At 48.7% G+C, this 22,902-nt stretch overlaps 2 protein-coding genes across 2 annotated transcripts; one reads left to right on the top strand and one right to left on the bottom strand.

Moving 5' to 3' along the window:
• Positions 1-228: 228 nt before the first annotated feature.
• cactin lies at positions 229-8,948 on the top strand (the record flags this gene model as incomplete). Its single annotated transcript, XM_080546592.1, has 9 exons — positions 229-579; positions 1,585-1,680; positions 1,824-1,969; positions 2,101-2,263; positions 2,918-3,032; positions 4,855-5,047; positions 5,372-5,482; positions 5,967-6,319; positions 8,012-8,948. The coding sequence occupies 9 exons, from the start codon at positions 229-231 to the stop codon at positions 8,500-8,502; spliced, it is 2,019 nt and encodes a 672-aa protein (XP_080402718.1). The 3' UTR covers positions 8,503-8,948.
• A 1,267-nt stretch (positions 8,949-10,215) lies between these two features.
• LOC308171719 (semaphorin-4E-like) lies at positions 10,216-22,628 on the bottom strand (the record flags this gene model as incomplete). Its single annotated transcript, XM_080546591.1, has 14 exons — positions 22,395-22,628; positions 21,115-21,260; positions 20,842-20,901; positions 18,216-18,314; positions 16,763-16,862; positions 16,089-16,199; positions 14,664-14,815; positions 13,742-13,920; positions 13,213-13,369; positions 12,487-12,709; positions 12,054-12,169; positions 11,589-11,752; positions 11,053-11,105; positions 10,216-10,964 (listed from the first exon to the last, which is right to left on the bottom strand). Exons 1-14 carry the CDS (start codon positions 22,501-22,503, stop codon positions 10,216-10,218), a joined length of 2,418 nt encoding a protein of 805 aa, XP_080402717.1. The 5' UTR covers positions 22,504-22,628.
• Between the last annotated feature and the right edge of the window lie 274 nt (positions 22,629-22,902).

The raw sequence follows: 22,902 nt of genomic DNA, 5'->3' as shown, positions 1-22,902 counted from the left end.
GAACGAGGAGGAGGAGGAGGAGGAGGGGGAGACAGAGAACGAGGAGGAGGAGGAGGAGGAGGAGGGGGAGACAGAGAACGAGGAGGAGGAGGAGGAGGGGGAGACAGAGAACAAGGAGGGGGAGACAGAGAACAAGGAGGGGGGGGGAGGAGGAGCGAAGACAGAGAGCGAGGAGGAGGGGGGGGGAGGATGAGCGAAGACAGAGAGCGAGGAGGAGGGGGGGGGAGGATGAGCGTAGACAGAGAGCGAGGGAGAAGAGAGAGAGGGGGGGAACCCAGGGAGAGGAAGAGGCATCGCTCGGGCTCCTCCGTGTCCTCCGTGAGCTCTGACGAGGGCGGGGGCGGGGCCAGGCCCGGGGGGGCCAGGCCCACGGCCAGGGACCAGAAGAAGAAGCAGAGGGACATGCTGAAGGCCCTGGAGACGCCCGAGGAGAAGAGGGCCCGGCGGCTGGCCAAGAAGGAGGCCAAGGAGAGGAAGAAGAGGGAGAAGATGGGGTGGAGCGAGGAGTACATGGGCTACACCAACGCTGACAACCCCTTCGGAGACAACAACCTCCTGGGAACGTTCAAGTGGCAGAAGGTAAGAGAGGGGAGATGAGAGAGAAGAGAGAGAGAGAGAGAGAGAAGAGATGAGAGAGAGAGAGAGAGAGAGAAGCAAGGCATCACATTCTTTGACTGTATAGGATGTGCATGCTTTTTTTTTTACAGCCCAGCACTTTTTCAATTAACCCATTTAGACCTCAAACGCCCGCTAAAGACGCCGTCTAAAACCGAAGGCGTCGTTGTAAACTACCTCCTAAAACCTGTAAACTACCTCCTAAAACCTTTTTCCAGAAAAACTTGACAGAACTGTCAAGGTTCACTAAAACCTTGATTTCTCAGCCTCTGTAGCAGATAGAAACATGAAACAACAAAAACATTTGAGAACTTAGACCTTTGGCTTTTATCGGGACTTACTTGCCTTGGCCCTAATGTTCATGAACGCACCTGATTCAACTCGGCCTGCCGAAGGTCCTGTCTCGACGTCGCGTCATCTCTGTATTAAGAGCAGTAGAAGTGTGCCAGGGGTCCCACGGGGCCTTGAAATCCTTGAAAGTTTGTGAATTTGAGAAAAAGAAATCAAGGTCTTAAAAGTTTTTGAAAATAGACATGGGTCATTGAAAGTGCTTGAATTCCCCTCTCTCTCTCTCTCTCTCTCTCTAAAATCTCTCTACTTAGCTCGTCAACTAGTAAACAAGTCTCTGTATTGCTTAACTTTACACATATTTCACAATATATTGTTTTGCTGTGCTGTGGTAGAGAAGGCAAGAGACCATCTAGTGTTCACACATTCAAGCCTCTCTTTAATTGTTGTCTGTGAGCGGATAGTTCCTCTTATATAAATTCTCATCTAGGTCTGTCTCAAACTATGCCGTGTTGGGTCCTTGAATTTGAGGGAATTGAGTCTTGAAAGTCCTTGAAAGGTGCTTGAATCTGATGTTTCAGAAGGTGTGGGAACCCTGTAAGAGTATAAGTGTGCGTTTGTTTTTTGCAGCCACACACTGAATAATGTTGTTGTTGTTGTTGTTGTGGTGGTGCTGCTCAGGCTCTGGATAAGAAGGGGATTGGTCACCTGGGAGAGAAGGACCTGAAGGACAGGAACAAACACATCCAGGAAGAGAACCGCCGAGAGCTGCAGAAGGTGTGTGTGTGTGTGTGTGTGTGTGTGTGCGCGAGCGCGCTGTGTGATCGTGTGTTACGAAGGTCCGGCATCTGCGTTTAGAGAGTGAAACGGAGAAGAAGAGAGATAAAGAACGGTGTGTGTGTGTGTGTGTGTGTGTGCAGGTGAAGCAGCTGCGTCTGGAGAGGGAGCGGGAGAAGGCGATGAGGGAGACGGAGCTGGAGATGCTGCAGAGGGAGAAGGAGGCGGAGCACTTCAAGACGTGGGCGGAGCAAGAGGACAACTTCCACCTGCACCAGGCCAAGCTCAGGTGTGTGTGTGTGTGTGTGTCCTCCAATACTGTCCCCCCGGCAGCCTCACCCCTCAGCACCCCGGTACACACAGTTCCGTATTCACGAACTCAAACCCTGCGTGTGTGTGTGTGTGTGTCTCTCTCTGCAGGTCCAAGATCCGCATCCGTGACGGCCGGGCCAAGCCCATCGACCTGCTGGCCAAGTACATCAGCGCCGAGGACGACGACCTGGCGGTGGAGATGCACGAGCCCTACACCTTCCTCAACGGGCTCACCGCCACCGACATGGACGATCTGCTGGAGGACATCAAGGTAGGGGGGGGAGAGACAGAAAGAAAGAGAAGAGAGAGAGACAGAAATAAAGTGCGCGTGTGTGTGCATGCGCGTGTGCGTGCGACCCTGTGCCATGTGTGCGTGTGTGTGTGTGTGTGTGTGCGTGACCCTATGCTGTATGTGTGTGTGTGTGTGTGTGTGTGTGTGCGTGACCCTATGCTGTGTGTGTGTGTGTGTGCGTGACCCTATGCTGTGTGTGTGTGTGTGTGTGCGTGCGAGTGCGTGACCCTATGCCGTGTGCGTGTGTGACCCTGTGCCGTGTGTGTGTGTGTGTGTGTGTGACCCTGTGCCGTGTGTGTGTGTGTGTGTGTGTGTGTGTGACTGTGACCCTGTGCCGTGTGTGTGACCCTGTGCTGTGTGTGTGTGTGTGTGCGCGACCCTATGCCGTGTGTGTGTGTGTGTGTGTGTGACTGTGACCCTGTGCCGTGTGTGTGTGTGTGTGTGACTGTGACCCTGTGCCGTGTGTGTGACCCTGTGCTGTGTGTGTGTGTGTGTGTGTGTGTGTGTGTGTGTGTGCGCGACCCTATGCCGTGTGTGTGTGTGTGTGTGTGACTGTGACCCTGTGCCGTGTGTGTGACCCTGTGCCGTGTGTGTGTGTGTGTGTGTGTGTGTGACCCTGTGCTGTGTGTCCAGGTGTACATGGAGCTGGAGCAGGGCAAGAACGTGGACTTCTGGAGAGACATGACCACCATCACCGAGGACGAGATCAGCAAGCTGCGCAAGCTGGAGGCGTCTGAGAAAGGACCCGGTAACTACGGCAACACCGCCCTCTCTCATTGGCTCAGCTCCCATAGCGCCTCCTCTCCAGTATCCCTGTCTCCCACTGGCTGTCCTTCCTCTCCCTCCTCTCCCTCCCTTCCTCTCCCTCCCTTCCTCTCCTCAATATATTGTTTAGCTGTGCTGTGGTAGAGAAGGCAAGTGACCATCTAGTGTTCACACATTCAAGCCTCTCTTTTTAATTGTTGTCTGTGAGCGAATAGTTCCTATTATATAAATTCTCATCTAGATCTGTCTCAAACTATGCCGTGTTGGGTCCTTGAATTTGAGGGAATTTAGTCTTTAAAGTCCTTGACAGGTGCTTGAATTTGATGTTTCAGAAGGTGTGGGAACCCTGCGAAGGGTTGTCCCGTTTCATAAGATTTTCAACCACTAACCCCCTTGTGACTCTTCCGAGGGGGCAAGCCAAAAAAAGCGAGTGGTCCTCGGAAACGAGGGGTATGGGTGAAGAAATGGGACTGGGCCTTCAGACAGCTGGGGACCAACTCCTTCTCTTACCTCCTCATCGGCATCACTCGGTTTCTCCTGCGGTTGCAGTGTTTCCTCCAGGATTTTTCACATTAGTGGCGGAGTGGTCATTTTCCGTGCGCAGAGTGTGCGCGATTTTTTTCAGCGTGCTCGCGCATAAAACGCGCACTGGCGCTCAAAACAAAGACGTAATTTCACCAAAAACTAGAGGGTGGCAACAATTATAATTTCTTAAATAGCGGTTAAGTCATTAAAGCCGAGCAGGTGATTTTATATAGAAGGTGATCAAATACCAATATATCCGACAGCTGCAGCGGAACATGCGGAACGCGCATTACACACACACACACACACACACACAGAAAGATCAATACGAAGTAGGCCTACATGAGAGTACACGCACAAAACCGGCTAACGTTACTCATTAACTGTTTACACAAGTAAAATCACAGTGTGACAGTCAGATGGAGCATTCGGTAAACAACAACAGCAAAGTAATGCTATCAGTTGAGTTAAAGAAAACCAACTCTTACCTTTGAGGACACCAACATGAGCCCTGCTTACCCGTACCTCCGCCATTCTGTTCGTGGTGATTTTAGAGGCAATAGATTATTTTTGCCCCGCGCATATTGCTATGAATAGTTCGAAGCTAGGTGCTTGCACGTTAGGTGCGAGAATGCTCGGTTAACCCATTAGCGGGAACATTATTTGTTTCACAAAATAGGCTGATTTAATTGACCATGAACATCAGAGACATACATTACGAATGTTCATTTAAAATACTCTATACTGAGCACTGGTATAAGAACATGAACCAGGGAACAGCAGTAAATGCAATAACCCACAGTCGTCGCTGATCATGTTGCATTTTCGATTAGGATACGTTTACGGGATTAAAGGGACCGGCGACGGGCGAAGAGAGAAATCCAAATGTCCCGCTAAATTCGGACCAATCACAAAACTGTTTTGAAAGCGCGTCGCCTCGCGCCGCGCGCCTGTTGAGAGCGATTCAGTCTCGATTGCAGTGCGAACACAAACGACGAGGTTAATTGCAACATTGTAACATATTGTAACTAACTACGCCCTAAATCGTAACGAAATGTAGGTCTGGAAGCGGCCTAAATCTAGCTTCAATCTGCTTTTTTTTCTGTTCTCCGGTCATAATAACTCGCTGCCTTTCTGCGCAGCCTGAATCAAAGTGGACTGTCTGAATCAATTAGTGGCGGAGGAAATTCATTCGTGGCGGCCCGCCACGAATAAATGCATATAGAGGAAACACTGGGTTGTTTCTGTGTTGTTGACTGACCCCCCCTCTCTGTTGCTAGGCGACCGGCGTGACGGCATCAACACGTCGGTGAGCACGGACGTGCAGATCGTGTTCAAGGGGAAGACGTACAGCCAGCTGCAGGCCCTCAACCTCAACATCGAGACCAAGATCCGGGCGGGGGGCTCCAACCTGGACATCGGCTACTGGGAGAGTCTGATGCAGCAAGTCAGGGTCTACATGTCCAGAGCCAGGTGAGTGGGGGGGGGGGGGGGGAGGAATGAATGAATGAGTGAGTGAGTGTGTGATTGTGTGAATGAGTTAGTGTGTGTGTGTGTGTGTGTGTGTATCTGCAATATCTGCAATAATTGGCAGCCGGCACATATGGAGGAGAAGGTGTTACCTGTACCCTGAGACTCAGACTGAAACACATTGAGCAACCGAGTGTCCTATGCTGATGCAGCTACTAATGTTTGTGTTCAATAATTTTATTGTAAAATGGGAACGCAAATAAAGATACTAAAATGTGTGTGTGTGTGTGTGTGTTAACCCTGTGTGTGTGTGTGTGTGTGTTCTAGGCTGCGGGAGCGTCACCAGGACGTGCTGCGTCAGAAGCTGTTCAAGCTGAAGCAGGAGCAGGGCGTGGAGACGGAGCCGCTGTTCCCCATCAAGGAGGAGGAGGAGCCTGCGTGAGTCTCTCACACACACACACACACACACACACACACACACACACACACACATACCTGAATACACACACACACACACACACACACACACACACACACATACATACCTAAATACACACACACACACACACACACACACACACATAGGGTTAACACACACACACACATAGGGTTAACACACACACACACACACACACACACAGGGTTAACACACACACACACACACACACATACCTGAATACACACACACATACACACATACATACCTAAATACACACACACACACACACATACCTGAATATATACACAAATGTACTTGAATACACACACACACACACACCTGAATACACACACACACACACATAGATACCTGAATGCAGACACACACACACCTGAATACACACACACACACACACACACCTCTGAATACACACACACACACACAGAGCTGCATGTTCACCCTGCTCCTCCTGTCCCTCCCCAGCGCTGCAGAGAAAACCTCCACCCAAGACCCCGGCTCCTCCACCCTCCCCAGCACACACCCCGAGGGGGAGGAGGGCGGGGGAGGGGCCGAGGAGGCGGGTCCCTCCACCTCCGGGGAAGGAGACAAGAAGGACGGAGAGAAGGAGGGAGGGGAGGGGGAGGAGAAGGGGGAGGTGGTGGAGGCGGTGCTGACGGAGGAGGACCTGATCCAGCAGAGCCAGGCGGAGTACGACTCCGGGCGCTACAGCCCCACCCTGCTGCTCCAATCAGAGCTGCCCCTGGAGGCCCACGCCGTCACCCCGGAGGAGGACGCCCAGAAGACCAAACACGCCCGCAGGCAGCTGCACCACACGGGTAGGAGGGGCACAAACACACACACACACACACACACACGCGCGCGCGCACCGAATACATATCTGTCGAGTTCTGTCAAGAGAAATGCGCACACACACTTTCTCTCTCTCTCTCTCTCTCTCTCTCTCTCTCTCTCACACTTTCTCACCAGAGAAAGCTGCTCCTCCCTTCCTCTTCCCCCTTTCTCTCTCTCTCTCTCTATGTCTGTCTCTCTCTCTCTCCCCCCAAATACATATCTATCAAGTAGGGATGCACCGAACATTCGGCCACCGAATGTATTCGGCCGAATATCGCAAAATAAAGCACATTCGGTATTCGGCCGAATGTGTGAAAACACCGAATGTTTACCACCTAATAGTGGGCGTGTTTTGATGACGCAATCAAACAGTGTAAGCATCCCATGCTGCTCAGCGAATGAGACGAGCATTGACTGCATGCTGCTACATCTTATAATTATGACAGCCTTGCCAGTGGCCACTATGTATTATATATATATATATATATATATATATATATATATATATGTGTGTGTGTGTTTACCCACAATCGTTATTACCGACCTCTTCCCTTGTGTGCTATAGCATAGGCTACAATTGACTTCGGAATAAAAGCGGACACGCGCTTTCTCATTTTGGCTGCGTTCGTAAATTCGCCCCGAGAGCGCCGGAGCGCACACTGGGTTCGACGTCATAAAGGGACCAAGTAATTTGATTGGACAAGAGGCCTTCCATGAGTGCTGATCAGATTTCCAAAGCGAATTTACGAACGCACCCTTCCGTTCCACATTGCAGCCTGTACTGTAGCACAGTCACAGTGTAGGCTGACGTCACAATTTCGTCAGTGTTGAAGCAAATGGTTATATATAATATAACTAATGTTAAATATGGTCTTTTACGAAAAGAAGTAGCCTAGTAAAAAGTAGGCTCAAAGCACTTTTATCCCAATGCACTTTTTTGTTGTAGGCCTACAAAGATTTTCTTTCAGCAGCTATTCAGGGAAAACAAAAACATTTAATTTGACTGATTTATTTTATTTATTGTGCTTTGTTGGTATAGACTGATGTCTGCTGGAATGTTCAATAAAAGTTTTTTTTTTCAATCTCAATTTCTTTCTTTGAGAAGCATGAATAAAAAGCTAAATGTATTTAGTTTATGCAATGATACAATTAAAAACTGCCGATACACATTCGGTATTCGGTATTCGGCCAAGTGTTTCCTTAAATTCGGCTTCGGCCTCGGCCAAGAATTTTCATTTCGGTGCATCCCTACTATCAAGTTCTCTCTCCCTCTCCCCCACACACACACACGCACACATACTTACTCTCCCTCTCTCTCTACCCAAATACATATCTGTCGATTTCTCTCGCACTCTCTCTCTCTCTCTCTCTCTCTCTCTCTCTCTCTCTCTCTCTCTCACACACACACACTTTCTCTCTCACATGCACACACACAAACACTCTCTTGGGCACACACACACACACACACACTGTCTCTCTCTTGCGCACACACACACTCTCTCTCTCTTGCGCACACACACACTCACACTCTCTTTCTCTCGTGTCTCTCTTGCACACACACACGCACACACTCACACACATGTGCACACACACACAGTCACACTCATGCTCTCCTTCTCTTGTATCCCTCCCCCCCCCCTCCTCCACCCTCCCCCTCCCCACCCTCCCCCCTCCAGGTGACACCAGCGAGAGCGCAGAGGACGCCTTCGTGCGGCGGGCCAAGCAAGGGATGGGGGGTGACGAGGCCCAGTTCAGCGTGGAGCTCCCCCTGACGGGCAAGATGTACCTGTGGGCCGACAAGTACCGGCCGCGCAAGCCCCGCTTCTTCAACCGGGTCCACACGGGCTTCGAGTGGAACAAGTATAACCAGACCCACTACGACTTCGACAACCCCCCGCCCAAGATCGTCCAGGGCTACAAGTTCAACATCTTCTACCCGGACCTGATCAACAAGCGGTCCACCCCGCAGTACTTCCTGGAGCCCAGTGCCGACAACAAGGACTTCGGGGTCCTGCGGTTCCACGCGGGACCCCCGTATGAGGACATCGCCTTCAAGATCGTCAACCGCGAGTGGGAGTACTCTCACCGCCACGGGTTCCGATGCCAGTTCGCCAACGGGATCTTCCAGCTGTGGTTCCACTTCAAGCGGTACCGCTACAGGAGGTAGAACGTGGTTTAGAAGCGGTGGAACCTATGACGGACCGTTTAACGACAAGCCCCCAACTGTTGGGTTTGTTTTTTTTAGATCCTAGATGTTCCAAGTGCAGGGGCCGTCTCTGGAGGGATGTCTAGTGATGTTGATCTAGTGATGTTGATTCTTAGCTACTGGATCGTACGAGTCATGTTTTCGGTGTTTCCCATACGTAGACGAGGCTAGTCTCATTTGTCCCGCGGACGGACGAAAGTATTCTTTACTGTTCCTGTCTTTTGATTTTTCGCCATAGTCTCACAAAAATGTGGGAAACACCGCTTTCTATGTTGCTACTTCGCCAGACACCCTCCGACCATTCTGTCACAAACAGTCATTTGTAATTTTTTCGTGACCATTCATGTACAAGGTTTTTCAATGTATTGAACCTTCTCCGATTGAACACAATAAAGATGCTTTTCCTATCTGGTCTGTTCTTCTTTTTCAGGGTGTTCGCTGTCTTAGACGTTTCTTTCTGAAGTCTTTTGGAATGCATACTTTTAAGTTGTTTGTCTGGCAACCCAAACAATAGACACATGGGGTCGTTGTCCGATGTAAGATATATTTTATCCACTCTACTTTTCCAGTAATCATCTATATATCTCCAAGTCCGGGGACATATCCTGCATGTCATCCCTCCTGTCTCTTTCACCCATCCTTCCTGTCTAAATCTTCACTGTATCTCTCAATAATAAAATTAAGATATATATATACTGTATATGAGTGGGACTGCCCCACTCCGAAAAAGAAAAAAAAGACGTTTCCTTGTGAATAGACAGACCATAAAGAGATCTTAGTACAGCGGCGTAAGAGACTCATAAAAAGGTCATATGACCGGTTGTATTTACATTTCAGGTTCCAGTGTAATCATGGTCATCACTACGGTTAAATTAGCTATCTTCATTCTGTCAGCAACAACAGCTGTCTTAAGAGTTAAGTCACCTGGACTAGTCACATTCTTGACAAGTCTATTCTCGCCCCCTGAAACCAGCCGAGCCTGTCAGCTTATTGTTTTCACAAACAAAGAGGAGGAGTCAGAAATGTGTCGGGGTAGAAAAGAGTTTTAATAATCACTAATACGATTCACAGTTCTCCTGAGGAAACCTTGGGTTTAGATGGGTTAGAAAGGAGGGGGGTGGGGTGGGTAGTGAGTGAGGTCAGGATCAACTCCTGGCCCCTAGGAAGGATAAAGACATGGCCCGTCATAACTCATAAACACGTTGCGTTACCTGTGTTACATGTTGCAGTGATTAAGGGAAACAACCAAAGTGGTGATTGACTAGAAAAAGAAGAAGGCAATAAAATCATACAAACATTATGAAAAACAAACATATCCATAAAGTATATCCCAGTGTTGAAAAAAAAAAAAAAAAACGCCAAAAGTCCTCGCTATCGAGTTCACATTCGTTTGTGAATAGACACAGCTTATATTTGTTAGAGCGGTCAGACCAGCAGTGGAAAGCTTCTCTTCTCTTATCATATCGTGTTCTCAAAGTATCACAACTGTCACAGTTCAGATCCGAATATGGCCAAATATGTGCTCTGGGCAGAATCTTCCACCGCGGTCCGTTCTGTCCAGCGATTGGCTGTTGAACGACATCACCTACTGTTCCACGTCTACACGCTACACCGACGCGACCCGTTTCGTGGCTACGTTTCCATAGTAACGTCACCGCAGGCGGACGACGACGATCAGATCTCCGACTCGTCGTCGATGACCTGCATGGAGAGGATCGTCCCTTTGGGGGGGGTCACCCCCCCCTCCTCCCCCCCCCCACCCTCCACATCCTCCCCGGCGTGGTTGTTGTTCCCACTGCAGTTCCCCCCTGCCCCGATCACCAGGGGCTTGCTCTCCTCCTCCGTCGACCCAGGCTCCGGTGCCTCTCGGTGGGCCGTGTCCGCCCCGGAAACCCCCTGTCCTCCTGGTTCTCCCGCCGCGTCCTGGTTCTCCCCGCCTCTCCCCCCCGCCGCCGTTCCCCTGAGACCCTCGCACGGCCCGGGGAGAGGCAGAGCCAGGTGTCCCTTGTAGAAGTTCCAGCCCAGCAAGACCACCAGAAGGACCACCAGGAGGCCCACGGTGGCTTGCAGCGCGCCCACGGACGGGCCCTCCGTCTGGGCTTGGGGGAGGGTGGGGAGGCCCACCCCTCCGGAGCTCCCGTCCCTGCCCGCCCCCCCCCAGATCCTCAGGCGGTAGTCGGCCACGGCGGAGGTGTAGGCGCCCGAGGCGGAGGTCTCCAGGGAGAGGCAGCGGTAGCGTCCGGCGTCGGAGGCCGTGGCGTTGAGGACCAGGAGGCCGTCGCGGAGGAGCTGGAGGCGGGGGTGGGGGGGCAGGGGGAGGGAGTCGCGCTCCCAGCGGGTCTGGGCCAGGTTGGAGGTGGGGGGGCACGGGAGCTTCAGGTTGCCCCCCGTCCACAGGGTGCGGTTCACAGGCTTCACGGGGTCTGGAACGGTTAGGATAGGTTAGGAAACACACACACGCACATGCGCACACGCCCACACACATATACACACACACACACACACACTCACCAGAATCTGGGCAGAGAGAGGCGTCCCCATTTCTCACACTCTGGATCAGCTCACTGAGGGAGAAACAAACACACTTATTATATATTAATTATTATTATATATGAATTGAGTTTTATATGATCTGTATCCTTCCATAGGTGAGTCAGAAATACAATAGAATGCATTGTAGTGTCAGTACAGTCTGTGTGTGTGTACGTGTGTGTACACATATACGACACACATGAAGCAATTAACGCTTCTGCTCACTGTTTTTGTTCCCTCGTCATTGTCTTCAGTGCCAAAACCAAAATGACCCCACAACGCAGATTTGTAGCAATCCGGGGCTTCCTCAAACTGTTGCCATGTTCTCAACTCCGCTCGCCATGAACAAACATTTGAACAAGTTACAGAAGCAACTGCGTTCCAGACAAACTCCACCTCAAACTCCAGTGTGTGTGTACCTACCTGTGTGGTGGTGGTAGACAGGGTACCTGTTTGTGGTGGTGGTAGACAGTGTGTGTGTGTGGTAGACAGTGTGTGTGTGTGTGTGTGTGTACCTGTGTGTGGTGGTGGCAGACAGGGGGGTACACAGGGCGGTGGTCTTGTCCCAGGCACAGTAGGGGTCCCGGGCCAGGACACAGTCCACACAGGAGGGGGACCGTCCACAGCTGGCCAGAGGCATCTGGACCGCCCCGTGCTCAGAGCCTGCATACAGCTGGCCCTACACACACACACACACACACATACACACACACAATATTAAATACACACATATACGTACATGTACTGTACATGTCTCTCTCTCTCTCTCTCGCTCTCTCTCTCCCTCTCCTCTCTCTCCCTTTCTCCCTCTCTCTATCTCTCTCTCCCTCCCTCCATCTCCTCCCTCCCTCCCTCTCCTCTCTCTCTCTCTCTCTCTCTCTCTCTCTCTCTCTCTCTCTCTCTCTCTCTCTCTCTCACACACACACACACACACAGAGTCAGTGACAGTGGCGCTAGTTTGAACAGAGCAGTTGTGTTACCGTAGCGTTGGAGAAGCGGAGGACTTTGATTGGCTCTGGAGGCTGGAAGAGCTGCACCTCCTCTATCATGAACATCTCTCCGTCGTAGTTCACCGCTTTCAACACGCTGCCCCCCTCTGGCCAGGAGACAAATCACAGCACACATGACCACATAGTAGTTGTGTCACACTCTCTCACTCATACACACATACACACACACAAACACACACACACACATCGGGGTCTCTCTCACACACACACACACACACACACGCACACACATGCACACACACACACACACACACATCATGGTCTCTCTCTCACACACACACACACACACACACACATGCACACACACACATCATGGTCTCTCTCTCACACACACACACATACACCCCCCCCCACACACACATCATGGTCTCTCTCACACACACCCACACACACACACACGCACCTGTCCCTATGAACATGACGTGGTACTTCTCTCCGTCCATGGCCTGGGTCCTGTGTACCACGATGCGTGTGAACGCAGCGCCCCTCCTGACCAGCAGGGGTCTCTCTCCCAGGGGCAGCACGGCCTGGTCCATGAGGGGCCGGTCTCTGATGAACTGCAGGGTCCGGTCTGGGAGGTCCAGAGACTGATTGATGCCCTCCGCACGAGCCTCGTCATTTATACACTGAGGGAGAGGGAGGGAGGGAGGGAGAGGGAGGAAGGGAGGGAGAGAGGAGAGGGAGGGAGGGAGGGAGAGAGAAAAGGAGAGGGAGGGAGAGAGAGAGAAGAGAGGGAGGGGCAGAGGAGAGGCAGAGAGGAGAGGGAGGGAGAGAAAGATAGAGAGGGAGAGGGAGAAAGGGGGAGGAGAGGCAGAGAGAGAAAGGGAGAGAGAGAGGAGAGACAGAGAGAGGAGAGGGAGGGAGAGAGGAGAGGGAGAAAGGGAGAGAGAGGGAGGAGAGGGAGGGAGAGAGAGAGAAAGAGAGAGGGAGAGAGATAGAGAAAGAGAGAGAGAGAGAGGATAGGCAGAGAGAGAGAAGGAAGAAGAGGAGGGATGGGAGAGAGAGAGAGAGGAAGAGAAAAAAGTAGTGTGCTATCAACAGTCATATCATAATAACTACTAATGAATGAATGAATATGAATCACCATATCCTAGGGATGTAGTAAACAGGAAGTAGCAGGCAGACTCACGGCGCCGGGCCGGGGGGAGGGGACGTCCCCGCTGTACATCACCCACTTCACAAAGGACGTTTCCACGGTGACGGGGGTCTTGTACTTCCCCTCGGAGAACACCTTGCTGATGTCCGCCACGCTGTACGCACACACCGCCGACAGGTCTGACGTGTCCCTGGAACACACACACACATGGACACACACACACACACACATGGACACACACACACACACATGGACACACACACACACACGGACACACACACACGTGGACACACACACATGCACACACACACACACACACACACACATGTGGACACACACACACACACACACACATGGTCACGCACGCACGTGGACACACATGGACACACACACACACACACACACACAGTATTAGATACTAATACCTATTTGCATGGAGACACACACACACACACACACACACACACACACACACACCCCACCACCCCCACCCCCACCCCATTCCCCAGCCCACACACACACACACACAATCGACCGTAATGGACCGTCCGTCCTGACTCACGACTGCGGTGTGAACACGGCGTAGAACAGGCAGCTGGTCCAGGCCTGGCCCGGGTCACACCAGCGGTAGGTGTCCTGGATGACGTACGGCAGCTGAGACTCCAGCACGGGGCAGTCCACCCGCGCCTTCAGGAACGACGTCCACTTCTTCTGGAGGGTCCGCAGGCCGCCCACGTCCCCCTGGGGGAGGGAGGGAGGGGGGGGGGGGGGGGAGGCACGGTGGGACAAGGATGTGAGAAAGTGAGACTGTTGTAGCGGGACACACACTCATGCATGCAGAGACACACACACAGACAGACAAGTCTTACCTTTTGACTGATTGTTCGTGTTTCCTTTGAAGTTGTCACCACTTACATGTTCACCTATTACATTTTATTGTAAAGTATAGTATGTATATTGTTGTATGTAGATCCGCCTTCCCTTGTTCTGCTATCCATTTTGGTCGTGTTATGGTTGTGATGTTCTCAATGTTTTCAACTGGCAATGTGTGTTGTTGTTTGTCTCCTGTTTGTCTGTGTTCTGTCATGTGTGTGTCTTTTATTGTTTCTCCTGTTCTTATGTAATATGTAATGATTATGTATTATGCAATATGTATTATTATACTTGTATTGTATTGTATTATTGTATTGTATTATACATCATTATTGTATTATGATGATTATGCTTTATGTGTTGTAACTTAGGACCCCCTCGAAAACGAGATGGCTCATCTCAAGGGGTTATCCTAATAAAAGAAATTTACAACAAGCACACAGACAAGCACACATGCACATGCACACAGACACACACAGAAACGCACGCACACACATACGCAGGCACGAACACTCACTCACACACACACACACTCACACACACACACACACACACACACACACACACACACACACACTCACACAGAGACACACACACACACACACACACACCTTGCAGACGCGGGCCACCCTGGAGACCACCAGCTTGCTGTAGAAGTCGTACTCCACGGCCGTCTCGCTGAAGAACAGGTAGACCTTGTCATCGTCCCCCTCCCCGCTGGCCTGGCTCTCAGGCATCTGGGCCATGGAGATGAAGGTCGGCTCTGGGGGGGGGAGAGAGAGACGGACAGGTCAGGTTTCCATTGTCAGGGTTCCCACACCTTCTGAAACCTCAAATTCAAGCACCTTTCAAGACTCAATTCCCTCAAATTCAAGGACCCAACACGGCATAGTTTGAGACAGATCTAGATGAGAATTTATATAATAGGAACTATCCGCTCACAGACAATTAAAAAGAGTGTGAACACTTGATGGTCTCTTGCCTTCTCTACCACAGCACAGCAAAACAATATATTGTGAAATATGTGTAAAGTTAAGCAATACAGAGACTTGTTTACTAGTTGACGAGCTAAGTAAAACATTTTTTAATATAGATATTTTTTTAGAGAGAGAGCGAGAGAGAGAGGGGGAATTCAAGCACTTTCAATGACCCGTCTATTTTCAAAAACATTTAAGACCTTGACTTTTTTTTTCTCACAAACTTTCAAGATTTCAAGGACCACTGGGAACCCTGATTGTGGTGATAGATTATTATGTTAACTCTGATTCAAACACAGCCTGATCGACCGCATAGTCCGTTTGCAAAGAATCTGAATCAGAATTGCTTTTATGTACGGATACAAGGAGTACAGTTCTTGGGTACAGGTTTCTGTACAAAGAAAGGTTCCGTTTGCAATGTTTGCAAAGTCCTCGCCTCTTAACTGTATTATCACAACAGAACAGGGCAGATGAGAGCCAACTCTACATTATCAGAACGATCCCACAATATTTTTTATATTGAATATTTTAATAATATTTATCTGTTATCTCTTGTCTGTTATTTATTATGTTTTATTCGCCAATTTTGTAACTTATGTCTGTACTGGTGCGCTTTCTTGGCCAGGTCTCCCTCGAAAAAAGAGATTTTAATCTCAAGGGAACTCCTTGGTTAGATAAAGGTTAAATGTGACACTTTCATTTGGTCCTCATGTTGGGATCTGACGTAATGATCTGACTTTTATTTAGAAAAATTGTGAATACATTCAATGACACACATCGCTAGTCAACTAACACAGCTTGTTTTGTAATCCTGTAATCCTGCTATAATGTAAAGTAGTGTTCTAGTTAACTAGGTAGCAGTGGGGATTACTCACCCAATCCATTGCGTTGCAGCATTTTGGCTACTAGCGAGTTCTCAACAACGTTGAAACGTAGTTACATGTTTCAAAAGACAGGTCAGAACATTTTGATTGGTTGCCGACATGCGGACCAAAAGATCTGACTGTGTCACAAATAAAAATAATACTAAAATGAAAGCAGTGGGTGACAACACAGTACCATGTAGCCAGGAGCTCTTGAACTCGGTCCGTATGGAGACGGGAGAGCTGCGCATGACGACCGGCTCAGAACCCAGGAAGTTCATGGAAGTGGCGGAGTACAGGTCCTCCCCTGAGAGGATTGTGGGTAGAGAGGGTTAGGCTGGCCATAGTATGTGACAGCAGCTGGTGAAAGCAGGAACAAGTCGGCAACCGACCAAATAAAGACTTTTATTCCGAAAAGTTTTAAATAAACATCAACATTGTTGAGAATCGATGACACACATCGCTAGTCAACTAACACAGCTTGTTTTGTGAGCCAGCTAAAAATGTAAAGTAGTGTGATAGTTAACTAGGTAGCAGTGGGGATTACTCACCGAATCCATTGTATTGCAGTATTTTGGCTTGACTAGCGAGTGTGTCATTGACTTTCAACAATGTCGAAATGTATTTACATTTTTCTGAATAAAATTCAGAACATTTTGCTAGGTTGCCAACTTGTTCCCGCTTTCGCCAGCTGCTGTCACATACAGGCCATCAGACCAGACACTTACACAGTTCCAATCCTATGGCTACAACCACCAATGTCATGTAAAGACACCAGCATCACAAAAAAAAAAAGAATAGTATTTCTTTCTCCAAGACAGTTTGTTATTCCCTCTGTGATTCCTATCAGGATTCCAGAACGTTCCTCACCGACCATGATGGAGGAGTATCTCTGGAACGGGTCGAACGGACACTTCCCTTTCCCGTCCTCCTTTCTGTTTTCCAGAGTCAGTTTTCCGTCTGCGTATGACTGCACAGACGGACAGACGGACAGACACAAATGATATGGTTATTACAGTTTATGACAGGAGATAAAGTTGTGAGTGTTAGTGCTATGATGGTTCTAGTATATATATATATATATATATATATATATATATATATATATATATATATATATACATATATATATATATCTTTATTCATAACCGTCTTAGAAAAAAGGTTCTTTGGTTGTCCCTTTGGCAGAACCCTTTGAAAACTCTGTTTGGGTTCCAGTAAAGCAGAACCGTTTCCACAGAGAGTTCGACATGGAACCCGAAATGATACTTCAAAGGGTTCTGCTGCCCTCAGGCACAGCCGAAGAACCGTGAGAGACCAGTGATCCATTCACTCAGCATGTAGTCACACTCACCATGTAGTCACACTCACCATGTAGTCACACTCACCATGTAGTCACACTCACCATGTAGTCACACTCAGCATGTAGTCACACTCACCATGTAGTCACACTCACCATGTAGTCACACTCACCATGTAGTCACACTCACCATGTAGTCACACTCAGCATGTAGTCACACTCACCATGTAGTCACACTCACCATGTAGTCACACTCACCATGTAGTCACACTCACCATGTAGTCACACTCACCATGTAGTCACACTCAGCATGTAGTCGCACTCAGCATGTAGTCACACTCAGCATGTAGTCACACTCAGCATGTAGTCACACTCAGCATGTAGTCACACTCACCATGTAGTCACACTCACCATGTAGACACACTCACCATGTAGTTACACTCAGCATGTAGTCACACTCACCATGTAGTCACGCTCACCATGTAGTCACACTCACCATGTAGACACACTCACCATGTAGTTACACTCAGCATGTAGTCACACTCACCATGTAGTCACACTCACCATGTAGTCACACTCACCATGTAGTCACACTCACCATGTAGTCACACTCAGCATGTAGTCGCACTCAGCATGTAGTCACACTCACCATGTAGACACACTCACCATGTAGTTACACTCAGCATGTAGTCACACTCACCATGTAGTCACGCTCACCATGTAGTCACACTCAGCATGTAGTCACACTCAGCATGTAGTCACACTCAGCATGTAGTCACACTCACCATGTAGTCACACTCACCATGTAGTCACACTCAGCATGTAGTCACACTCACCATGTAGACACACTCACCATGTAGTCACACTCACCATGTAGTCACACTCAGCATGTAGTCACACTCAGCATGTAGTCACACTCACCATGTAGTCACACTCACCATGTAGTCACACTCACCATGTAGTCACACTCAGCATGTAGTCACACTCACCATGTAGTCACACTCACCATGTAGTCACACTCACCATGTAGTCACACTCGGGGTTGAAGGCGTTGGTTCCACACACGTACATCCTCCCATCCTCCATCGTATGCAACACCCTGATGTAGTTCTGGCACTCTATCTGTAATAGTACGTTACATTCATCCGTTCATTCGCATATTTATGGCGCTTTTCCACCAGCGGCCCGGATCGCTTCGGCACGCTTTTGAACAGTTCTGGTTTTCCACTATACACAACAGACCAGGAACGAGTAGGAGGAGTAGGCGATAGTAGGCGGAGTTACGCGTCATAAAAGCGCGCCATGGTGGTGACGTATATTTTCACGAGACACAACAAAGCCACAACAATAGCAACATGGAGGAACTTTAAGCTATCGTATACTTTTTCCTCGGCATGTGGTATATTATTAACCGTGATTTTTTTGGAGAGAAAGAGAAAGAGAGAGAGGAAGCTATGTACACATAATAAAGTCATGTTTTTTGAACCCTTAAAACCACTGCCTTCACTTGTCTGCTTTATGAACTGTAGTATCATTGTGTGCCGTGTTATTCACAGACAAACACGGTGCCCGGAGGCACCCTTTGCGGGTTAATAACTTCGGTTTACCGTGGGTTAGGATAACAATTCAAACGTGTCCGGATAGGGGAGAGGACAGGGAATCCAAAACCATTTGAATGGTGTCGATACAACACTGCTATCACCGTTGACACAGCGCGGAGCGAATTCCCTGTTAAAACTTTTCTCTCCCCCCGCTGTCAACGGGAGTTTCAACCAGCTGGCGCGGTGCTGCGAGCAGCAGCGGGTTCATTGAGTTTACGGTTAAAAGCATAACTTCTCGGGGTGTACAGCACTCTCTCTATTTCGGGCTAAACTGTGCAGTGTAGCCGGCGTCCTGGTTCCTCCAGCAACCGGACACTTCCATAAATAACAACAAATATGTAATATGTAAATATGTATAATACCACGTTCATTGATAAAATGACGCCAGGGATAGAAAGGGGTGAAGGGGGATGATGAAGCTCTGGAATATGGAACGGCACAACACAACGGGGGGAAATGCGATAAGAATTATGTCAAAATGCAGCACCATCATGCACAGATCAGCCTTAAAACATGTAACGTTATATATATATATATCGTTATACAGGGAGCGATGTATTTCTACGGAAAGGCTGATAGATTGTAGAATCTTCTTGTCGGTAAAACGATGGAATCAATCTATTGAGGATTGTGATCTTAAATGCGTTGTGTCATCTCAGGATAGATTAGGTGCACAGCATACACGATTTGACAAGGAAATAGGATGTTCAACACGGGTCGGAATCTCTACTTGATTTATTACTATCGGCATTAGTCAAATACATGCTCACATCAAGTCATCCGTTCACTGCTGTCCATCAAAAATGGCACATCCATCAATAATATTACATAATAACAACTGCTCTGATTAAGATTGCTTAGATTGTTTAATACATCAACGGGGGGAAAAGCGAGATGAACTCGCGAGTATCAATGCTTCATTGAACGGAAAGTCCTATCTATCCCATTCAAAGTGTTTTAGCCTTCCCCCTTTCCACTGGTAATAAGGAATTGGCAAGAATAGATCGATATAAATAGATCAACATAATGCAGCACTATCATGCACAGATCAGCCTTAAAACATGTAACGTTAGATATATAACGGAGCGATGTATTTCTACGGAAAGGCTGACTGACGCGGGGCTCATTCAATCTCCGCGTTCGTTATAGATACGCTTGCAGCAGCGGGTGAACTCCCGGTTCATTGAGTTTAAGGTTAAAAGCATAACTTCTCGGGGTGTCAGCGCGGTGGTTAAGGGCTCAAATGGTGAAGTTAGCAAAGGAGTATTGTGATTGTACCACCTCCATAGCCGGTGTTATTCACGGGCAAAGACGGTGCATAATAGCGATTTTTGTGTTATGCTTGTTGTAAATAAAAGTTCTATGATGCATTGAAATGACATTAAACTAAGATAATACGATGGTCAGCATAATTTTTCGAATCTTTATTAATAAGCTATTACAGAAACTGTAGTGACATTTTTCAAGAGCGAATGTGGTATTTAAAGATGGCGGTTAGAGGTGTACAGTGAACACAAACGATGACGATGTTGTGACGATTTCCATTGACCAATCAACGGTGTGCAGCGTCACACGTCACACGCAGCCTGGCAAAAAGGTTCCGGGTCTCAATTTGGTTCCTGGTATCGAAGGGTAGCTAAAGAACCGACCCGAACCGACCCAGGCCGACAAATGGAAAAGCGCCAAAGAAGCAGGCCAGCCCGGGCTGACCCGGGTCAGCACCGTAGTGGAAAAGCCCCATTAGATATCCATATGAAAGTAAAAGTACACGGTGGTAGCCTAGAGGGTTAGAGAGGCCGGCTAGCAATCGGAATGGTCGCTGGTTCGATCCCCCTGCCTCAGGAGCGAGCTGCATGTGCCTTTGAGCAAGGCACTTAACCGCTAATTGCTCCAGGGGCGCCGAATATGGCTGACTCTGTGCCTAGAGCAAAAAATACCACGTTCCAACAATTGACTGACAAGTTGAAGGCAATGGCAATACATCAGTAAAAAAGACAAAGACAAATGGATGTAAAAGAAATGCCTGTTCACTGAGTCATGAGACATACCTCGTCCTTTCCTTTGTAACTGCATTCCTCCAGCTGATCATCAGTCACCTTCCAGCTCACCTGAAAGAGAGGATCATTTATGGCAGAGCGATACTTCAGCTACGGGGTCTCATTTGAACACTGGGAGCATGAGAAAGACTAAAGAGAAGGATGGTTCTAGTATATATATATATTTATTCATAACCGTCTTAGAAAAAAAGGTTCTTTGGTTCCAACAGATTGGACAAAGCCCCCCCCCTTCCCCTCCCCCACCCGTGTCTGAGGTGGTCTTACGGCGGCCTTCTTGTTGGAGATGTCGTTGATGTCCAGAGCGTAGATATTGCCCTTGGCCCCCAGCACCAGCAGCCCCAGGTCCTCTCTCAGCAGCATGGTGGAGTAGTTCCACACCCCCTCCTCACGGAACAGACGCCCGTTGTCCTCTGAACACAGCGACACGCCACCAGTTACACCCAGCAACAACACCTTCACTGTCATTACATGTTAAAACCATCAGCATTTAGCAGACACCTTACTCCAAAGCGACTTACAACAAATACATTTGACTAAGTAAGTGAATCAATCATCCATTCACCAGTCACCGTAGGAAGAAGTCATCTATGCTCAGGCCAGGGGCCATTGGCAGTCGACAGACTAGAAGAAGGAATTATTTTCAATTTTTACCTTTTTTTTCTTCTACCTGTACGCAGGTACACTGTCACTGAGTAACGGCCATGGTCACACAACGGTTATAACACATGACATGCGGTTACACTGACTGGTATCTGGCTGTAGTAGTACAATCACGTCTATAATAATAATAATAATAATAATAATAATAATAATAATAATAATACATTATTATTTATTATGTCTATTCACTGGAGGTGACACAGAAGGACACCTGTGGTCGCAAATACAGGTATCCAATGTTCTGTTTACTGTTTCTATCCACACACCAGGGGCCTCATTTATAAAGCTTGCTTACAAGCTTGCAATTTTGGGATTTATAAAAAACGAACTTGGTGTGAAACTGTGTGCACCTCTACGCACACTGGTACCCATGTGTACGCACAGAAACTGGAGAAATGAGCAACTGCGACTCCGCTGGCAGAAGGATACCTTGAAATGGATACCATTTCCACCAACATAAATCGAAATGTTACCTGTCACTTATTATATATGAAGGAATGCACACAAAGAATATACGTGCACACCGCACATATCTCCGCCCTATCTATTATTACGCGCAACATTTAGTTGATTGTGATTTATAAAGGGAAGAAGGCGTGGAACTTGCGCAAGGAATGTTGGTGTGCGTAAATGTTCTTGCTTTGCGTGCGTACACACACTTTTTACACCAGTTCTACTCAATAGGGGATGTTTTGACAGGTACAGGTGATAGAGGATGTTTTTACATGTCTTACCGTGATAGAGGATGGTGTTACATGTCTTACCATGATAGAGGATGGTTTTACATGTCTTACCATGATAGAGGATGGTGTTACATGTCTTACCATGATAGAGGATGGTGTTACATGTCTTACCATGATAGGGGATGGTGTTACATGTCTTACCATGATAGGGGATGGTTTTTCGAGGTTCACAGTCCAGCGGCGAGTCCTCCTCCAGCGTCGAGCCCAGGGGGAGGAGCCAACACACACACACGGTCACCAGGAGATGCATGGCTGTGTTCCAACACGACGGGGGGGGGGGGTCCCTCTCGGTAGACGTACGAGGGGGCTGAGCCGATTCCAAACACTATGAGGATCCTCCTGTCGCTACCGCAGAGTCTGTGTCATTGACCTTCTTCAAAATCCAGTCCGGTCTAGTGTGTCCCAGCCAGTGTAAAACGCAGGTGGTCCTAGATGCAGGAAGAGGGGGGGGGGGGCGGGGGCTATCTCAGGTCGGGGGATCGACGGCTGGGTGATGTAGTCAGTTTCCAACACAGGCCGCTGCTGTCCCCTTCACTGGCCTCTCTCAGTGGGGAGACCATGGTAAGATGGATGGCCCTGCTGGCCTCTGTGAAAGAGAAGGAGAGAGAGAAAAGGAGGGAGAGAGAGAGGGGGAAGGAGGGGGAGAGAT

Source organism: Nansenia antarctica (assembly GCF_963989245.1).
Source record: "Nansenia antarctica genome assembly, chromosome: 16".
NCBI classification, from domain to species: Eukaryota; Metazoa; Chordata; class Actinopteri; order Argentiniformes; family Microstomatidae; genus Nansenia; species Nansenia antarctica.
The sequence above is the reverse complement of the archived record's forward strand: the minus strand, read 5'-3'. Positions and strand labels throughout refer to the sequence as shown.